The sequence below is a fragment of the Tenrec ecaudatus genome, chromosome 16 (genome assembly GCF_050624435.1).
Source record: "Tenrec ecaudatus isolate mTenEca1 chromosome 16, mTenEca1.hap1, whole genome shotgun sequence".
NCBI lineage: Eukaryota > Metazoa > Chordata > Mammalia > Afrosoricida > Tenrecidae > Tenrec > Tenrec ecaudatus.
The window spans coordinates 21,059,091-21,076,001 of record NC_134545.1 but is presented as its reverse complement, the minus strand read 5'-3'; the positions used below and the strand labels follow the sequence as shown (position 1 = coordinate 21,076,001).

Below are 16,911 nucleotides of genomic sequence, written 5' to 3'. Positions count from 1 at the left end.
GTGTCGAAGGTTAAAAATCTCTATGGGGGAGCAGCTGGCGATCTTGAATGTTGACCTTGTGGTTAGCCCCAACTTGTAACATACTACTCCAGAAGAGCACCTAGTCTTAACTCTGTACAACATCCGCTCGTTACCCCAGGCTAACATTATGCCCTCTAGGTTGATCTCACCACCTGCTCATTAGAAACTCTGCCAACCCCTTGTTGTTTCACAAGGAGGGTCTGACCTTGGGGACTCGAAGCACTCATCAGAGGAGCTGTTGCTTATGCCAGATCCAGTCCATTGTGTGTGTGTGGGCATGTGTGCTCATTGGGGTGCAGGGCAAGGAGTGGACGTCTCTCAGAATTCTTGCCACCATGAGAATTCCAGGCTTCCTCACCAAGTGAACAGGAAGGACATTCCAGAATGTGGTGCCCAGTGGCACTGTGGGAGAAGGGCAAGCCAGGGGCTCTGCAGGTTGGACACAGGCCGGGCTCTCAGCATGGTTCTGGAACTATACATGGACCTGCTCTCGGCCCCCTGCCGGGCCGTCTACATCTTTGCCCGGAAGAACAGCATCCCCTTTGAATTCCAGTTTGTGGATCTCCTGAAAGGTTGGCTTTGACCACTCCGGGGGAAGGCCTGGTCCTGGGCTGTGTATACATCTGTGTATATGTGTGTAAGGGGGGAAGGGGCAATTCTGACAAGTGCAGAGGGACACAGATCAGGGACACACCTAAGGGCCACCAAGGAGGAGGTGTCCTTGGCCAACTGAGCTCCCTCTGTCTCTCGGGATACCAGGAGCCCCCACAAGATGATGAAGGGCATCACCTGGCATTTGCACTTTCTCTGGGGGGTTGGGCCCCTTGTTGTCCTAAACACCTGCCAATCTCACGGCCAAGGTAGAAGATGAGCGTCATTTCACATATGGGTGCTCACATCCCACCTCTGTCGACACCCGTCTCCCTCGTGTTCAGAACCTCAGGTGACACAGTGACAGACCCCAGGGAAGTCCGGGACGCTCAGCTTCTCCCAGCATGGAGGGTGACACAGGAGGCGGGGTCATGGGTGGAGCCCCAGACGTGTTCTAACTGAAGGCAGCTGGTGTAGAGAGATTGAAAACTCTTGCCCCTGACTTGGGTTCCCTGTTGTGTCCCCCAGATTGCTCCTCTGGGCTCTGCAGATGCGTGTTGGCTCATAGGGGGAGTATGAGTGAGAGGGGTTGGGGGTGGGGCGGTTCCTGGGGTCCCAGGCTGTGGTTAGATCACATTCTGGGACTCCTCAATGAGCTGGGTTAGCACTGTGGGTCCTTGCAGTCTCTGAGCCAGTGGGTTGTCCTGATCCTGGATTCCATGGTCCTGAAGTGCAGCCAGACAGAGGTCAGCTTCCCAGTCTTGGCTCAGCTCACTGACCTGGGCAAGCCAGGGCCTTCCTTCCATGTCTCTTTTCCCCCTTCTGGGAAAACAGAGCAGAAGATTTCCTGCCTCTGGGGTCCCAGTTCTCCGCCCTGGGGTCCCTGCAGCCTCAGCCTTCTCCTGTGCCCACAGGTCACCACCACAGCAAGGAGTATATCGAGATCAACCCCCTGAAAAAGCTTCCAAGCCTCAGAGATGGGAAGTTTGTTTTATCTGAAAGGTAACAGTTTCCTTGGACCCTCTGCCGTCGGCTTCAGGTTTAGCTGGCACTAGTGTGATTGCACTGTTTCTTAATTGGAAATCATATATGCTCATGGGGGTGTGTACCCATATATATATATATATATATATATATATATATATATATATATATATATATATATATATACACACACACACACACAGGAGCATGCATACACATGGTAGTGGATCCAGTGACGATTAAAAAGTCATCTAATGAGCAGCTGGGTGAAACGTGAATGAAGTGCAACAGAACAGCAGGGGGAGCAAACTTGCCAAATCCCAGAGGAATCCTGAAAATACCTTTCTGACTTTTGTGGCAGACCAATGCACCTCATCAGACTCCATTGGAAAACACTCATAAGGGTCAACAGACAGACCTGGGACTATCTGTCGCATTATTGTTTTATTTCACCCTATGTCGATCTCTATAAAATAGGCAGGACAAACAACCCCAAGGAGAAAACAAAGGGACTGGTCGTCCCAAGGGGGATATGGGAGATGCGGGGGTGGAGAGGGGGATCAGGGATCCAACAGATTCAGGGATAAGGGAACAACGAGATATCTCAGGTCATGCGAGGAGGGCATATAATGCCTGGTGGGGTCGATCAAGTGCAATGTGTCCCAGAGAACTTACTGAGAGCCAGAGTGAGGGTGGACATGATTGTGGGATAGGAGGAAGGTGAAAGGAAATAGAGGAAAGAAGTAGGAGGCAAAAGCTATGAATAGAGGCATAGCTATAGGCAAGTATAGATGTAAATATATTGATTTATAAAGAAAGGGATAGAGTCCAATGTACATATGTTTGTATATTAAATATTAAGTTAGCAGACAGACTTTGCCCCCTACTCAAGGCCTCCTGAAACACTAGAACACCTTGTTCTCCTAACCTGGAGCACTTTGATACTCACCTTCCTGATAAAAGCTCTGAAGACCAAATGGGTGCATAAGCCAATGTGGTGAAGCAAGCGGATGGTGCCTGGCTGTCAAAACAGGTAGTGTCTGAGGTCTTAAAGGATTGAAGTTAAACAAGCAGCCATCTAGCAGGGAAGCAAAGTAGACCACATGGAAGAAGCACACCAGACTGTGTGATCCTGAGGTGTCAATGGGATCAAGTGTCAGGCATCAGAAGACCCCAAACAAACAATCATATCAATGCAAACAAGGGGGATTAGAGTGGGTACTCAAAGCCCATGAGGAGACAATTGGACATCCTCCTACAGAAGGGTCACAAGGAAGGCATGGGTCAACCAGAGTGCAGTATAGCACCAACGAAACACAGCATGCCTCCGGTTCGTGAATGTTTCCTATACCCTCCCCCCACTACCCCTCACCATGACCCAGTTCTACCTCACAAATCCACTAGACTAGAGTAAACACATTGGTACAGATAAGAGCTCTTGACACATGGAATTGAGGACAGAGAAACCCTCAGGCACAATAGTGGGAGTGGAAATATCCTGAGGATATGGGGATGGTGGGGGGGGGAGTTGGGAAGAAAGGGGGAAGCCATCACATGGTTGGTTATATAGCCCCCCCCCCCCGTGAGGGGCATAAATAACAGAACTGTGGGTGGAACGAGACAATGGACAGTTGAAAACAGAAAATAATAACAGTAATAGATCATTGATCAAGGATTCAGGATGCTGGTAGTAGGGAAGGGGGGCGGGAAAGGGAGCTGATATCAAGGTCCCAAGTTGAAAGAAATGTTTTGTAAATGTTGAGGGCTACATGTGTACGGCTTCATACAATTGAATGATGAGTTCTGATAAGATGTGATAGAGCCCTCAATAAAATGATGGATAATTTGTTTAAAGTTGTCCAATGAGCGCAACACCGCTTCCACCCAATGCTACTGTGGCTGGTGGGGCCCCGGTCTCCCTGTATCTCTTTACCCTGCTGCAGGGCCCTGGTGGCACAGTGGTCACATGCTGAGCTGCTGGCTGCACGATCCACAGCTGCTCACTGGGAGAAAGATGGAGCTGTCTGCTCCTGTAAAGTCCCTGGACCCAAAGGGGTAGCTCTACTCTGTCCTATTCAGGGTCTATGAGTCAGAATCGCTAGGAATGCTTTCCTCCTCTCACCCCCGCTCTTCCACTTCCTGCCCTCTTTGATCTGGCTCCAGTGACTTTGGTATGTGGTGTGAGGGAGGGCCCAGGCTCATTCTTTGGTCTGGGACTGCCCATGAAGTCCCGGTAGCATATGCTGATAGAATATCCCTCCTCTACTAACTAGTCTTTGCCCCTTCCCCCTTTTACTTTAGAACTTCAATTGACCACATTTGCGCGGGTCTATTCCGGACTCCATCTACTCCATAGCCTCCATCTATTCCATTAATGTCTGTATCATTGAACCAAAGCTTGGCCGCCCACTTAGTTCCTACCCACAGTGACCCTGAAGAACTGCCTCATGAGGTGTCCAAGGTTGTTGGGCTTCACAGAACCAGACAGCCTCATTTTCCTTACGAGGAGGAGCAGGGGACTCTAATTGCCGATCTAGCGTTTAATGGCTGAGCAATTAACCACTGCACCCCCAGATCTCCTCAGATGCCAGGACCCACCGCTGTCAGTGTGATTCAGAGTCATGGTAAGTGACCCACAGCAGAGCATAGAATTGTTCCCTATGGTTCCTGGGGCATTCAGTTTGTACGGGAGCAGACAGCCTCCCCTTTCTTCCATGGAGCCCTGGGTGGGTTTGATCCTTGAACCTGCAGCTAATAGCTGAGAGTTTAACCCTCGGGTCACCAGAGCTCCTTCACAAACTCCCGAAACCAAAACCAAACTCAATGCCATCAGGTCATGCTAATTCATAGTGACTCTATAAGACAGGATACAACTGCCTTCCTAAGACTGTAACTCTTGATGGGAGTAAAAAAGGCTCATCTTTTTCCCTTTGGGTGGCTGGTGGTTTTGAACTGCTGACCTTGCAGTGAGTAGACTACCGCATAACCATTACATCGCCAGGGATCCTAAGCCAAGCGTGGTAATTAATGGCCCCTTTCCACAGTGTGGCCATCCTCTCCTACCTGTGCCGAAAGTACAGTGCCCCCTCCCACTGGTACCCACCTGACCTCCACACCCGCGCCCGTGTGGATGAGTTCATGGCCTGGCAGCACACGGCCTTTCAGCTGCCCATGAGCAAGATATTGTGGATCAAGGTGAGTAGGGGCACAGAGGCCTGCCAGGGTGCTGACAGCTGCTAGAACGGGGCTGGGGCCCAGGGAGAGGGCAGTCCTGGCCTAGTCCTTCCTCTCCAGGAAGGCTCCCTCAGATGCCCCAAGTTTTCCCTATTCCGCCCCTCCCAGAGTTGTCAGTGTCTACAGACTCCCAACATGGGCAAGAAGGGGTTGTGGTGGTGGATCAACGGGTGAGGTCTACAGTTGGAGGCCACCAGTGTCTCTCAGGAAGAAGTGTAAGGCTGCCCATCTATCCGCAAATAAAGGAGACAGCTAAGCAAGCCAATGGGGAAACTCTACTCTGTCCAGTAGACTCACAATGAGTCAGAATCTACTCAGTTGAATAGGACATGGTAAGGATGCTCCAGAGGAGCTTGTACTACTCAAGGTACAGTAGGTGTGATGTCTAGAGAAACAAATTCGGTGACACTCATCTCTGGATAAGAAAGCACTTTATATCAAGAAATAATTACATATCAAGAAGACATCCCAGCCCAGCACAATTCAAGGCCATAAGTCCAATGCTAGTCCATAAATCCCTCTTCCAGCTCACATTCCCACATGCTGGTGACTCACACTGATGAAACAGGAGGCAGAAGGATCACAGGCCAATGGGTGCAGAGCCAGGTGGATCCAATGTCGGTGGACCAGGTGGATCCAAGGTTGGTGGGCCAGGTGGATCCAAGGTCGGTGGGAACCCGGTAGATGCTGGCAGCTCTCAGGGTTAGTAGTTGGCCCACCCCTGGAGGCAGACAGATCTCCAGTGAGCAGGAAGGCAGAGGGGTAAAGAAAGGGTTAGTTTTCAGAGTCCCCCATTCTTGTAAAAAAGGCCACACCCTCAAGAAGGGGTCATCAATCAATCACTTGATTGACAGGCTGACCTCCACTCCAGGCCAGGAGTGTCTAGTTGACATAAAATCAGGAGGTTTCAAGACAGCCCATCAGAGCCCAAATGAAACTAATCTCATTGAGCCCACTCCATCTCATCATGATCCCACAAAGTACAGTGGAGCCACTTGGCTCTCTGTCCTTGCCCCAGAGTGCCTGCTGGGTTCCAATGCTGACCCGAGCTGAGCAGCCCAGAGCTTAATCCACTGTGTCACCAGGGATCCTGCATCATAAAGCACATGGCTATTAAGTTGATTCTCATAACAACATGATTATATAATTGTTTAATAGTAGTGGACGGCCTCAGCTTTTTTTCTGCGGAGTGACTGGTGTATTTGAAGCCTCCACTTGCAGTTAGTAGGTCAATGCTTACTGGGCAGTATCACCAGAGCTCCTTGCACCCCAAAGAAAACTCATGACCACTGAGTTGATGCTTACTCTTCACACCCTTACAGCCCAGAAGAGAACTTCCCTGTGAGTTTCCAAGACTGAAACTCTTTATGGGAGTAGAAAGTGCAGCCTTTCTCCCTTTGCGGGCTGGTGGTTTCAATTTACTTACCTTGTGGTTAGCAGGCCAACACGTAACCACTACACCTTTAAGGTTCCTTGCAGAGACCAGCAACTTTGAAGATGCCCAACGTACAGTTCACGTAGTCCTTTTATCCTACACCAGTGGCAGACATCACTAATCAATCACCAAGTTCTTTGCTCTGTACGGAGTGAGTGGATTTCAAAATCCCTCTGAGCACATGGTCCTAGACAACATCTCCTATTGAGAATTACTCAAAGAGGTGAAACTCCTTTAGAACCTGGTGACCCACCCAGCCCCCACCTGGCAGACCAGGACACTGAAGTGTGAAAGGGGGTCTGAGGGCCTGGGGTACACCCTCCTCTCTCCTTCTCTCCATCGCCCTGGCCAGCTGCTCATCCCTATGATCACAGGAGAGGAGGTGTCCGCTGAGAAGACAGAGAAGATCCTGGAAGAAGTGAAGACCAACCTGCAGCTCTTTGAGGAGAAGTTCCTAGAAGACAGACTATTTATCACCGGGGACCATATCTCCCTGGCCGACCTGATAGCTCTGGTGGAGATGATGCAGGTAGGCACACAGTTGAAGGTGGGCTGATGATGAGAGGGAGGCAGGTAGGGCCATGGTGGGGACTGAGGGAGCCAAGTCTTGGTGCACAGACCCAACCAGGGACTATGGGAACACACAGGTTTGGAGTCAGGGAAAGCCATGCGTGTCTGTACTTGTCAAAGCTACCTTAGTCGTGAGGAGCACCTGGAGGCAAGCCTAGGGTAGGAAGGAGCTCACCTGTACATCTTGGTCATTCTGTCAAGACTCCCCAGAACCTGCTCTCCCTCTGAACTCCACAGAGAGGATCTGTCTGGCATCACTTTCCACCCACAAGTCCCAACTGACAGCTGGGCAGTGCTCCTCCTACAGTATCACCTGGGCACTAGGGGCATGTACCTGGCAGGCCATTTTCCTGACCTCCAGCTGTGAAGGATGGTGACCCAGTTGGTATTCAATTGCTCATTTTTTCCCCAACAGTGTCTGTGGAGGTCAGCCTGGTCTCTGGTCAATTTGTAAAATTCTGTGTGTGTCACAGGCCAGCCCTGGGGAAGCCTGAACCAGTCTGTCAGCTTAGGGGCAGACCTTCCATGACATCAGCTCCTCCATGCCACCCCTGTCTTCCAGAATACGCTGAGATCATGCTCCTGATGTCAGGTGCACTCCAAGCCAGGTTGTCCTGGGTCTTCAGGTTCAGACCCTGTGACTGATCACAGAGGGAGGATCCCCAGGAGAGGGAGGGGAGATAACAGAACTTCTTCCCTCCTCCCCTGCGGACAGAGAGCTTCACTGGGCGAGGGTAGGAGTCATGGGAGCTGGCTGCAGGCCACATGAATAGGAAGCACTTTTGCCAAGGAGACTGGATTGAGAACTGAGATCAAGAACTGGTGGTTCCAGAAGCCCATGCACAGCCCACATCTATTCCATTGCCCAATCCTTGGGGTCAACAAGTTGCTCTAAGTGGAGGGAGATGGGGAGGCCCTGAGACTGTATGAGGGGGCCCAGGTGGAGCTGGTCCCCTGGCTAAGTGCCCCTTTCTCTTTGTCTGTCCACAGCCCATGGGGGGCAACTACAACGTCTTCCTCCACAGCTCCAAACTGGCCGAATGGCGCATGAGAGTGGAGCTGACCATAGGCTCAGGCCTCTTCTCCGAGGCCCATGACCGGCTGACGAAGTTGGCAGAGTGGGACTGCTCCACGCTGGATCCGACGGTCAAAGAAAGGATCTGCGAGATTCTGCAGAAGTTCAGGTGACTCCAGACGCAGCCCCTCCTTGAAGAGGCCCTGCCAGCTCAGGCTCCCTGGGCCTCTTGGCGGAAAGCAGTTCCATATCTTGGTCCAATAAAGAACTGGCATTAGAACCGGGGCTGCTGGGCCAGGTCAGTTGGCGTAAGCTTAGGGCCCAATGTCAGAGAGAGTCTCAGGGAAAAAGATGCTGGTTTGTGGGCCCTCCTGATGAATGTTGGTCAAGAACACTGGTCAGAGAGTTTAATATCCCACCTTTGATAGTCGATAAATGAATCGGACAGAAGATGAACAAGGAAATATGAAGGGTCTTCTGAAAGTTCCCAGGAATAATCCTGAGACCCAAAGAACTAGATGGTGCCCGGTGTTCAGACCAACTGTCCTGAAAGAGGTCATATTAAGAGATCTTGGACAGAGTCAGAGGAACTTGTGGAACAGAACTCACAGTCATGCAAAAGAGCAGGTTTACGGACTCTAGTCGGCTCCCCAAAAGTATTCCTCTATCACTTCCACCATTCCACTTGTGGAGTTTTGCGGATTTTCAATATATAAAATCCTATCATTGGTAAATAATGATAGTTTCCCCTCTTCCTTCCCCAGATGAATACCTTTGATGTCTTTTCTTTGCCTTATGTTGTGAGCTAGGTCCTCTAGTATGATGTTAAATAGGAGTGAGGACCGGGACCATTCCTTTTTGGGTGGGATTGTTTTTGTCCTTTCTGCATTGACTACCACATTGACTGTTGGTCTTTCATATATAGATTGCATAATATTGAGTAATTTCCCGCCCATACTTATCTTCCTGAGTGTCTTAAACAGGAATGGACGTTGGATGTTGTCAAATGCTATCATTTTTCATGTAAGTATAGCAAATAATACTCATGGTCTTTTGTATGTTGAACCATCCCTGGATCCCTAGTATGAATCTCACTTGCTCACGGTAAATTATTTTTATATAGGCTTTTGTATTCTATTGCCCAGTATTTTGTTAAAGATTTTTGCATCGTTGTTCATTAGGGATATTAGTCTGTAGGACTCAATACTTGTGGGATCCATGCCCACTTTAGGTATCAGAATTATAATAGCTTCATAGAAAGGGTTTGGGAGTTTGCCGTCTTTTTATATGTTCTGGAAGAGTTTGTGTAGGATTGGCACTGGTTCTTCCGTGAATGCTTGGTAGAATTCTCCTGTGAAGCCATCTGACCCAGGGGAATTTTTTTTGGTAATCCCTTCTATTTCTTCCCTTGCTTTGGATCTGTTGACATTCTTGACATCTATCTGGGATAGTCTAGGGAGGGATTGTTTTTCCTAGCATTTGTCCATTTCTTCCAAGTTGTTGAATTTATTGGAGTATGGTCTTCATAGTACTGTGTAATTATCCTTTTGATTCCATTAGGGTCTGTTGTAAAGTTCCCTGTTTCATCCCTCATCCTTGTTATTGAAATTTGTTCCTTCCTTTCCTTAATTAGGTTTGCCAGTGGTCAGTCGATTCTGTTAATCATTTCAAAGGAGCAACTTTCAGCTGTATTAATTTTTTCAATACTTTTCTTGTTTCCCCTACCTGTATCTCAGCCCTGATTTTTATTATTTCTTTCCTTTTGCTATCAGTAGCATTGTCCTGTTGACTCTGATCAAATCGCTGTAATTGTGTACTAGACTATCAACCATAAGTATCTCTTCCTATTTCATGTGTGCATGTATTGTTATTTATAAAACTTCCTCTGATAAATGCATTTGCTGTGTCCCAAAGGTTTTGGTATGCCATATTTTCCTTGGATTCTAGAAAGTTCCTGATTTCATCTTTGATCTGGACCAATACACATTCCTTTTGCAATAGAGAATTATTCATCTGCCAATTGTTTGTTTGTTTTCTTCAGCATCCACTTGTTGGTTTCAGCTTATAATGTAGTGCTTGGAGAGCAAAGTCTGTATGATCTCTATGTGCCTGAATTTACACAGGTTCAACTTGTGTCCCATCATGTGGTCTGTCTTTGAGTATGTGCCATGAGGGATTGAAAAGAATGTGAATTTTTGCATTTGGGTGGAGAGCTCTGAAAATATCTATTAGGTCAAGCCAACCAATTGTACTGTTTATATCTGTAACCCCCTTGTTTCGCTGTGATCTATCTTTTTCATAGACACTTATTAAAATCACCTACTGTAATTATTGAGCCTGTGATTTCTTTTTTCATCTTTTGGAGTGTTTGATTTATAAATCTCACGGGTCTCTCATTGGGTGCATATATGTTTATTATGCTCACCGGTTCTTGGTCTACTGTTCCCTTGAGCATTATGTAGTGCCCCTCCTTGTCTCTTGTTATGTCTTGCACCTTGAGATCAGTTTTATGCAAGATTAGGATTGCAACCTGTGCTAGACTGGGTACTTTAGAGAAACAAATCCACAGAAATTCATGTATAAGAGAGAGTTTTATATAAAGGTTAAGTGCAGATCAGGAAAGCATCCCAACATAGTGCTGCCCAAGCCCACAAGTCCAACATAAACCCTTATGTTTGACACCAATCCACAAAGTCCTCCTCTGTCTCACAAAACACACTCTATGATGCCGACTTCAGGAGGAAAGCAGAATCAGTGAATGTGTAAGCATCTCAGCACTGGCAGGGTTCTCCACACAGCTGCTCCAGCACCCATGACTGCAGCAGGGTAGGTCCATGCGACTTCTCCTCAGGGATGTCTTGCAGGAAGTGAGCCTTGCAAGCTGAAGCAGGAACTGTCTAAGGCAGCTGCACCCTGGTCTGACCATCACAAAACAAGAGACCCAAGAGCTCAAAAGATGAGGCTCACTGAGCCATTTATCTCTCTGACCTTCAATTAACCCCTCATGTGTTTATCGGTTGGCACAATAAACTTTAACTCACAACCCCTGTTTTATCTGAGTTGCGATTTGCTTGGTATATTTTTCTCCAGCCTTTAATTCTCAGCCTGCTTTTGTCTGTAATCTTGAGAAGTGTACGCAGCAGATCAATGGATTATGTTTTCTAAGCCATTCTGCTAGCCTCTGCCTTTTAATGCCTTAATTCAGTCCATTGATATTCAGTGTAATTGCATCCATTTGTGGACTCTGCGATGTTATTTTGTACCTTTTGTGTTGGGTGTTTTCCTACCTCCCTATCTTATCAGTGTGTGTTGTGTGTGAGTGTGGTTCATTCTTGCATTCTTTCCATCATTGAGTTAATGCTATCCTGAAGGTAGTTTTCTCTTTGCTGCCCTCTGGGTGTAGTTGTTCTATGTGACGATCTCTTATGTAAACTCGTGAGTGTTGATCTTCTGTCCACATTGTGTCGTCAAGGATATTTTGTAGGGCTGGGTTTCTTTTTTTACCAATTCTTTGAGTTATTCCTTGTCTGGGAAGACTCTAATTTTTCTGGCATTCTGTGATGCTCACCTTCCCTGACATGTTCGCTGAAAACAAAATGGAGCACAAGCATGTGTGGTGAAGAAAGCTGAGGGTGCCCGGCTATTAAATGATACAGTGTCTCGGGTCTTAAAGGCTTGAAGGTAAACAAGTGGCCAGCTAGCTGGGAAGCAACAAAGTCCACCTGGTGTCAGCTTTTGCGATCATCACGGGTCAACAGAATCAGGTATCAGACATCAGAAGACCCAGACCAAACAATCATATCAATGTGAACTGGGTGTGGGTGCACTGGATAGGAGATCCAAAGCCCATCTGTAAATAACTGGACATCTCCTCACAGAAGGTTCACATGGAAAGGATGATTCGGCCAGGGTGCAGCATAGCGCCAATGAAACATACACCATTCCTCTAGTTCTTCCTCCCCAACACGCACTATCATGACCAAAGTTCTTCCTTACAAATCCAGCTAGACCAGAACATATACACTTGTGGTACATATAAGAGCTCTCAACACACAGAATCCAGGATAGATAAACCCTTCAAGAAAAAATAATGGGAGTAGTGATACCATGAGGGTAGGAGGGGAAATGGTAGGAAAAAAGGGGAACCGATCACAATGATGGAGTTATAACCCCCACCTAGGGTGACCTACAACAGAAACATGGGTGCAGAGACAGCAGATGGTTTAAGATATGAAAATAACAGTAATTTATAATTGATTAAGGCTTATAAGGGAGGGAGGGTGGGGGTGGAGGGGGAAAATGAGGAGTCAATACCAAAGGCTCAAGCAAAAGGAAATTTTTTTGAAAAGCATGGTGGCAACCTATGTACAAATGTGCTTGACACATGGATGTATGGACTCTTATTAGAGCTGTAAGAACCCCCTAATAAAATGATAACAAGGACATCTTGCATGCAGGCCCATCAGGCAACCTGTGAGAAGCAGACTGTGTCCCACACTACAGCAAGGGCCAGGACCACCGAGATCGGGTTTAAAAGAACCCACACTTTGTCCTCGCTGCAGGAAGGTAAATCAGTGGTCACATAAGTGCCCCTGGAGATTCAACAGTAATGGAGTTCTGTTAACAAATACTACTCCGCAGGAAGAGAGTGGATGCAGCGTGCTCCAAACCCTGCCCAGCAGAACATGGGCGGCCCAGCGTCTGCCTATCTCAGCCCACAATCCTTAAACCTCAACCATATCGACCACAAGTGTCACCCAGACTCTCAGCAAGAGACTGGGCCTCCCCAAACTTGCAAAGCCCTGTCTTCAGTCTCCCTGCAGTATGTTGAATGATCAAGAGCTCCTACAGCAGCACGTTAAATCCAGAAAGCAGGAACCTCTCTGCTTGGAAAGCAGTGTAATGCTTATCAGGGAGATTTCACCTAGATACTCAAGCCATTCAAATTGATACTGGAGTTATTCAGCAGAGTGACGCAGACAATCTAACAGCTGTAATTAAACCAGAAATCATTACAACTGCTATTTGGGGGTCCACTGACTAAAAGAATTATAGAGTGCTTATTAGGAAGGGCAAATCTAAATTCTCAAAGTGTTCAGATTGTTACTGGAGTTATCGATCAGGATTATGAAGTATAAGTTTGGGCAGTGGTTAAGCAGGAAACACAATGGGTTGCAAAGAAGGAAAATTGCTAAGCCAATTATTTTTGCTTTTGCTTCTTTTCACTTCTATGATTAAAAGTTATACCTCTCAGGAAAGATCTTCTGAGAAATACGCCCCACCTACAAATCAAGGAGTCTTTTGGACGCTGTTGTGGAGAAGGAACAGTGCCCCCACATGGAATTAGAAATTAAGGGAACAATTTTTAAAATGTGGATATGGGGTCACTCCCATAAGAAATCCACAAGGGATAAGATAAAATAATAATTTATAAACTATTAAGGATTCAGGCGGGAGGGGGGAGCGAGGAGGAAGGGGGAGGGGGGGAAAGGAAAATGAGCTGATTCCAGGAACCCAAGTGGAAGGCGAATTTTGAGAATGACGAGGGCAATGAATGTATAAGGGTGCTTTACTCAACTGATGTATGTATGGATTGTGATAAGAGTTGTATGAGCCCCAATAAAAAGATTTATTAAAAAAAAAGAAGTGAGATGGTAAGAGGGAAAAAAAATCCACAAGGGCCTAAGGCTGGTCCACAGACTCGCTGCGAAACCAACATGGAGGGAATAAGATAAGTGAACCAAGAGGATATTACAAAATGGTAAGATCATACAGGGTAAACAGCCCGAGAGGGCAGTACGGCTAAATTAAACCAGTAACCACATTTATAAAGGTGTGGAAAAACAGATCTATTTATGACCCAGTTCAAAAACAGCTAAACAGTATTGTAGGATACAGTGTAGGGAGTGAGACCGGTGTGAGTTCCCCACCTGCGGGCCAACCTAGAGGGGAGCACAACACACCAGCAACGGGGATGAAGGCATGAAGTCTCTGAGGCATCTCGAGAGGAGACTCCTGACACTGGGCCCAGTGCTGACATCTTCTTATATAAGATAGAATGGACACGCAATCTCAAGGAGATAGCAACAGGACTGACACTTGGGAGGTGGGTGGAAGAGAGGGAGGAGCAGCAAGCCAATATGTCAGGAAAAGTGGAATAGCAAGGGACCTACAACTGAAGGCAAGGAGGGTGTAGGGTCCCTGGTGACGTTTGATCAAGTGAGAGGCCCCTGAGAGGAATTGTGGAGAGGCAAATGGTGGGTGAACATGAGAGTCAGGTGGAGGAAAGAAAAAAGAAATAGAGGAAACAACTGGGGAGTGAAAATTATGTCCACAGGTATAAACAGAGAAATGCATATATTTAAAGATATAAATATATACAGGTAGGTGAATTTCTTTATGTATGTATACATAAGTAAAGACAATAAGTAAACAGATGGCCTTTGAGGCTCCACTTAAATCCTATCTCAGTACAAGGATGGTTTGTTCCAATAATGTGACAGTCTATGATGTCATCTTCCTGACGCGATCGCTGAACACAACATGGGTGCATAAGAAAATGTGGTGATGAAAGTTGATGGTGCCTGGTTATTAAAAGACATAGCATCCAGGGTCTTAAAGGCTTGAAGGTAAACAAGTGGCCATCTATCCGGAAAGCAGCAAATCCCAAATGGTAGCAGCACACCAGCCTGTGTGATCATTAGGTATCCATGGGAAAAGGAATCAGAAGTTCAAAGACAAGTAATCACACTGATGTGAGGAACATGGGCAAGGTGGAGATCCACAGCCCTCCTGTAAGACAGTGGGACAGCCCCTCACACAAGGGCCACACAGAAGGGCTGACACATCCAGTGTGCAGTAGGGCACTGATGAAACTCACAACTATCCTCCAGTTCTTCAAAATTTCCTTCCCTCACTATCATGGCTTTACTTTTACCTAACTAATCTCACTAGACCTGTGTATGTACATTGGTGCAATCGAGATCTTCCGGTGCAGAAAATTCAAGTAGAGAAGCCCCTCAGAAACAGTAAGGGGAGTAATGACCCTGCGGATACTGGAAGAGAGGTGGAGAGAGGGGGGAAAGGGAAACAGATAGCAATGGTGACTGTTTAACCCCACTGGCAAGGAAAAAAATCAGTTTTAGGTGATTCGGTAAATGGTTTGGTGGGATTTCTGGCCAAAAAAACCCCAGTAATAATAATGATAATAATAATATATTGAGGGAGGGGGCTGGTGGAATCAGGAGGGAGGGCATGAAGGGGAGCAGATATCAAGGATTTCAAGAAGAAAAGAAAGTGTGTTGAAAATGATGATGGCAGCAATTGTAAAGTCGTGCTAGATCTAATGAAATGTTGGATTGTAATAATACCTGTAAGAGCTCCCAATAAAATGTTTTGTTTTTTAAAAGCAACAGCTGAAGAAATTTGTTAGGAATTTTTTTCAGTCTTTCAGATGATCCTGTGTGTGTCAAAAAGGGCTCCACAGTCCCATCTGGTGTCTGTTCCTTGTAAGCTCCAGCTCTCTCTTGAATCCCTGAAGCAAGGAGCTGAAATTTACATAACAATGAAGTCTGTCTACCTGGTTTGACAAGTTAAAAATTACGCAAGTTGTCTGAGAGTGCTTACAGTGCCTTACCTCTCCATTAGTAAAGCAGAGTGGGGAGGAGAAGGCAAATTTTATGTCTAAGGAACTTCATTTAGTCCTTTCAATTCATTTTTTTTTCTCCCTCCTACAAAAGCGTGACAAAATTAGGGCAGATAAACACGTTTTCCTCTCTACAGAGCAAGCTGATCCTGAGAAGACCCAGGAGGTTGACAATCACGTTTGGCATCCAGGTCCCCTAATCGCCCACAGGAGAGGCAGTTCACTTATGTTTAGGCAGGAGAAAGCAGGTGGACTCCCCCTAGGCGGATGCAACACGTGTGGAAGAAAGATGAAGGACAAGGAAAAGATGAAGACACCATCCAGTCTTAACAATGACTGTTTGCAGGTTGCTAACAGCCCAACAGGAGGAGCTCTTTGTTTGTGGTTCTGCAGTCAGAGATAAGTGGATTTCTTTTTAGCCACTTAAGGCTCTGATGATTTAGAAAGGGCTTGATGCACATGGCTGGGTTCAAAACATTTTACATAGTTTAAGTCCTAGTCTAGCTATAGCTTATTGTAATTCTGTCTCTGCACTCACATGCTGCTTCTATAGCAGGCTAAGAAAATGCACACGCAAAAAAAGGCATACAGTCTCAATGGTTCTTTTATACATAAATTTTATACATAAAGGGGGAAATGTGGGAAACGGGACTGGGAAGGGAGTGTATGCAGATGAATTCTTCATTCTCATATTTAAAGAAGTCTGGCACACTTCCTCAATACAATAGCACCTTGCCCAGCTAAATGGTCCTTCCATGATACCCACCTTCCCGACATGATCACTGAAGACAGACGTGTGCATAAGCAAACGTGGTGAAGAAAGCTGATGGTGCCCGGCTATCAAAAAGATATAGCGTCTGGGGTCTTAAAGGCTTGAAGGCAAACAAGCGGCCATCTAGCTCGGAAGCAACAAAGCCCACAGAGAAGAAGCACATGGCCTAAGCGAATACAAGGTGTTGAATGGACCAGGTAGCAGACACCAAGGAACAAAAAACATCATTGTGTGATCACCTTCCTCACATAAACGCTGAAGACGAATGTGTGCATAAGCAAGCGTGGTGAAGAAGGCTGATGGTGCCCGGCTATTGAGAGATATAGCGTCCGGGGACTTAAAGGCTTGAAAGTAAACAAGCGGCCATCTAGCCCAGAAGCAACAGAGCCCACATGGAAGCAGCACACCAACATGTGTAATCATGAAGGGCCGATGGGACCAAGTTTCAAACAACAAAGGCGGGGGGGAAAATCACATCACCGTGAATAAGGGGCATGCGTGATGGGGACCCAATGCCCATCTGTAGACAGCTGGACATCCCTTGCAGAGGAGTAGTGGGGAGGAGATGAGTCACTCAGGGTTCAGTGTAGCAGCAATGAAACTCAAAACCTTCCTCTAGTTCTTGAATGATTCCTCCCCCCCAA

At 46.8% G+C, this 16,911-nt stretch overlaps 1 protein-coding gene across 1 annotated transcript; it reads left to right on the top strand.

Moving 5' to 3' along the window:
- The first annotated feature begins 481 nt into the window (after positions 1 to 481).
- Positions 482 to 8,023, top strand: GSTT4 (glutathione S-transferase theta 4). The gene is made up of 5 exons (XM_075534440.1): positions 482 to 593; positions 1,527 to 1,614; positions 4,641 to 4,791; positions 6,618 to 6,794; positions 7,826 to 8,023. The coding sequence occupies exons 1-5, from the start codon at positions 482 to 484 to the stop codon at positions 8,021 to 8,023; spliced, it is 726 nt and encodes a 241-aa protein (XP_075390555.1).
- Positions 8,024 to 16,911: the final 8,888 nt, after the last annotated feature.

What these genes read in the sequence shown, in the direction of transcription:
- GSTT4 (XM_075534440.1), top strand. Translation starts at nt 482, where the DNA reads ATGGTTCTGGAACTATACATGGACCTGCTCTCGGCCCCCTGCCGGGCC. An exon ending in GCAAGATATTGTGGATCAAG is followed by an intron (nt 4,792 to 6,617) that starts GTGAGTAGGGGC and finishes CGCCCTGGCCAG; the next exon opens with CTGCTCATCCCTATGATCAC. An exon ending in CTCTGGTGGAGATGATGCAG is followed by an intron (nt 6,795 to 7,825) that starts GTAGGCACACAG and finishes GTCTGTCCACAG; the next exon opens with CCCATGGGGGGCAACTACAA.